The sequence below is a fragment of the Daktulosphaira vitifoliae genome, unplaced genomic scaffold (genome assembly GCF_025091365.1).
Source record: "Daktulosphaira vitifoliae isolate Bord-2020 unplaced genomic scaffold, ASM2509136v1 Scaffold_4, whole genome shotgun sequence".
NCBI lineage: Eukaryota > Metazoa > Arthropoda > Insecta > Hemiptera > Phylloxeridae > Daktulosphaira > Daktulosphaira vitifoliae.
The window spans coordinates 26,497,370-26,501,725 of NW_026099575.1; the positions used below are offsets into that span (position 1 = coordinate 26,497,370).

A 4,356-nucleotide genomic window follows, 5' to 3' on the forward strand; every position below is an offset into this window, starting at 1 on the left:
TCCGCGGGGTTGTTAGGCCCGTAATCCTTGCAGATTCCCCTGCGGGAACGTGCAGGTATAACTGAATATTGTAATTAAAGACCGCGAATATGACTTTCGGTAGCGTATAAACGCAACAACTCAGCCACAGTAATTTGCGATTTTGACAAAGTTCCGAGACGAGTCCAGATATTTTCTATACATTTTCTGAAAGCTTATAAAAAACTCTATACGTGGTGTGAAAAGCTAACGGGTGAAACGTGCAGGAGTAACTGAATATTGCAAATCAAGACCGCGAAAATTACTTTTGGTAGCGTATAAACGCAACAACTCGGCCACAGTAATTTGCGATTTTGACAAAGTTCCGAGACGAGTCTAGATATTTTCTATACATTTTCTGAAAGCTTATAAAAATCTCTATAAGTGGTGTGAAAAGCTAACGGGTGAAACGTGCAGGAGTAACTGAATATTGCAAATCAAGACCGCGAAAATTACTTTTGGTAGCGTATAAACGCAACAACTCGGCCACAGTAATTGGCGAATTGGTGAATGTTCCGAGACGAGTCCAGATATTTTCTATACATTTTCTGAAAGCTTATAAAAAACTCTATAATATAATATCAAATGCTAAGTTGTTAAATGCAGTGGTCGTTCACAATTATTCGAGTTGTTACGGCGGTGTATACGATAGTAATTGTATATATACTCCCACCGGCCGACAGATCTTTGTTGTGTGTATGATTGGTAAATGCGTGTAATATATGCTTTTTGTTATTATGTGTCTACATCTATCGGTTAGAAAAAGCGTTATACTCTATATAATATTGGTAACCGAAGGGTAACCAATATTTGTTTGTGATAAGAAGTTGGTGGACCACGAATTGGTAGCATCACACTCGTTTTATAAAGACTAGTTTAATCCCAGGACTTATAATTATGTCTCTGGTTAAATTACAATATTAACTTTTAAAATAAAGGTGCATAAAATTCACAGGATAGATAATTAATAATTATACAATAATAACTTACATTCAGTGTATAATATCAAGTTGTTTTAATAAGTCATTAGCATAATTATCTTTCACTAAATTTCTATGTAAGCTCAATAAGTTATTTGAAAACAAAATCCACTTTTTAATAAAGTTTAGCCAATTATGTTAATAGTTTTTTGTTTCTGGATATTTCATAAAAAAATCTTCAAAAAACCTAAAACAAAAATTTAAATAATAAGTAGACACAACACATTGCTTTTTTTTATAGTTTTAACCAGTATCATATTTGAAAATAAAAAGTAAAAAAAGTTGCTGACGAGTTGATAGAAATAAAACCTAAATTTTAATTTAAATATTAAAACATGCATTGATTACTATATTATAAAAAAAATACTCATAGATAATAAATTAATTAAATAATCCCCGCCGGGGAGCCAGTTGACACGACTTGCGTCGCAAAAATGTGGTCGACACTGGTTTTGAGGGTAGAGACCCGTGGGCCGTTTATTAAATGAGCGACAACAGATTATGTTAACAAAAATAAAACAAACCGAAAAGATAAACACAGTAATAATAATCTTCGCATAATATCGCGGCACTTTCGCTGGCGTCGACGACGCGATGTTCGGCGTAATCCTTGGACGGCAAAATGGTTAGCAGCGTTGTAGGCGACGGTGCGCGGGTGCGGTTCGGCTGTCGACGTTGTCGCTTTCACAGCGGGAGGAAGACTCTCGCACCATTTGCGGCGGGTCGTCGTCGGCCGTGCGGCATTTGCTGGACTTTGCACCGTAGCGTATAACACGCGGTGTTGGTCAGTCAAATACTCATAGTAGGGCGACGGCTGATAAAGGTGGCACGAGTCGCGGGGCATCGTGTATAACGAAGCGANAAAATAGGAAATTGTCTATTTTAACTCATCTATAAATTATTTATTTATGTATATGATATTTGTAAATTATTGTAATATATGTTTTAAATAAATTTAATATTATGTGGATATTGAATAATTTTTTTTTCCTAAATAAGTCTTTATTAAATATACATAAAATAAAAAATATATTAAACAAACTAATTACACATAATGAAAACATTAATTGAAAGTTTTAAAATGGTGTTATATGTTTAGAAATAATAATAAAATAAATCCAAAAAATTTACTATGCAAATTTTCTAAAATAATTAGCATGTAAATAATACATTTAGAGTTCAAATCAACCGCCGATGTACAATTATTGTACAGTACAATGAATTATATGCATACAATTATTTATTTTATTGTTTTTATGGTAACACTGAGCGACATGAGCTCAAAATTACCGTACTCCCATAAGAATACATGTAATTTTTTTATCAGTGTCCATTCTGGTTTAATCTATTCTGTGGCGTAACTACGTGGGGTTGTAATAGCTTCCTGAATTTTAATACCTATAGTTTCAAGTTGAATTGAAAACTTTCAACGAATTATTTTTATTTTCTTTTTATACAGTCCGAAGATTAGTTAAATAATTAACAATTTTCTCCATTTATTTCTGTCGTTTATTATTCTTTTAATTCCGGTGTCTCCTATCGCTTATTTCATGAAAGATGTCCTTCCTCTTCTTGGTTTACCTTTTATTTTTCATTCTATAACTGTGATTATTCAAGGACCTCCTTATTAAGTGTCAAATCCACATTTTTATTATCATTCTTAGATGGTTCCACATTGATCTCTGGATAACCTCATCATTCCTTTCTTTATCTATCCAGATTAACTTCAGTTTTTCTATTTTTATTTTTCCAACATTCTCTTCGCTCATTTTTTCAATGCGTCTTCTACATACAAATTAAAAAAGTTAATTTATAAATTTTACCTCTGTCTTACATCCCTAGTGATTGTGGCTGATCATTATCTTTCTCTATCTTTATAACTGCAATTTTATTGATGTAAAGATTACTTATGATCCTTCTATGCCAATGTTCTCTATAATTTCAAAAAGCTCTGACCAGTTTACATTATCAAATGCATTCTCTTAATTTACAAAAGCAATAAACAACCGTCTGTTAATTCTAAACATTTTTCAATTATCATTCTTAAGCATATCATCGCCTCTATTTGTTCTAAAACCAAATTGATCTTCTGCCAAGTCTACTTATTTTCGACTCTAATCTTGTATGATTTACCTTTGTGAGTATTTTTGAGGCATGTGTAATAAGGCTTATTATTCTACAATCTTTATATTTCTCTGGCTTCTTTTTTTTTTTGGTATAGGTATTAAAATAGTTTTACATAATGGACATTTTTTAATTTTCCAAAGATCTCATATTTCATACTGCAATTCTCCTCCTCTTTTTTGATGGAATAGTAGTGATAGTTCTCACTCGTAGATTCAATTGGGGAACTAATTTATCTTTGAAATTATTTTTTAATTCTATTTTAATCATTAAACAATATCCTCAGGAAATATAATGCAATAAATTACTCTAGATTTACGCATCACAGTTAATGAGTTAAACATCTTGAAAGATGTCAAGCCGTTTACATTAAATCCTAACATTGGATTTGATACAGAAATCACCAATGTTCGGTAGTAACAGTTATTGCTTCCCTTCTTTTAATCGCCACTCATAATAAGTATGATCATCGCAAACCCCGCAGCAGGTCCATTCTATACCCCAGCCTACAAGGGTTATTTTGATTTATAAAAATGTATTAGTTTTTATTTATAAACATTTTTTTTTCTTATCTTACATTATACTACTATCATAGTAACTAAAAACGTTATTTAAGTATATTGGTATATTTTTATATTAAGTCACCAAACAATTATAATCATTAGCTCGCTTTTACAGACACCTATATTAGTATAGTTAATTGAGAGTGGGTGGACTTAAGTTAATATATTTGCAAGTTCTAATTATAATTTTAAGTGTTGATATTTTCTAATTAATATTATTCTTGAGTAACATTATTAAGATAGTTACTTTTTAAAAAATCAACATAGTGAAATATTTATAATACCATTCTTTAACTTTGTGAGTAATTTCATCTATTTTCATTATAGATTTAAAACTATAAAATACTGATTGAAATTATTGTTAAATATATAATAAGGGTAGCACTGATATTAAATTATAACACAATAAATAGTTTACTTCTTAAAAAATTAAAACATAATATAATATAAAAAATAAAATAAAATTTAATAATTTAATATAAATATGTATGTACAATATATTACAATTTAAACTATACACAATTATTGAATACTAATATTATTAATCTCACAACCTTTAAGACTATTTAGTTCATACTTAATTATTTTTAAAATCAAAATAGTGTAAAATACATATTCATTTTCAACATTCACTAGTTTCTATTGTTTTAATTGGTTATATTTTTATATTA

The 4,356-nt window shown here is 29.9% G+C and overlaps 1 protein-coding gene across 1 annotated transcript in view; it reads right to left on the bottom strand.

The window, feature by feature from the left end:
• Nucleotides 1–2,632: 2,632 nt before the first annotated feature.
• The window catches only part of LOC126905016 (uncharacterized), a 4,719-nt gene continuing 2,995 nt past the window's right edge, over nucleotides 2,633–4,356 (bottom strand). The window contains exon 2 of the mRNA XM_050684415.1: nucleotides 2,633–2,783. Within this exon, the coding sequence (XP_050540372.1) occupies nucleotides 2,633–2,783 (151 nt within the window). The remainder of the gene's footprint in view (nucleotides 2,784–4,356) is intronic.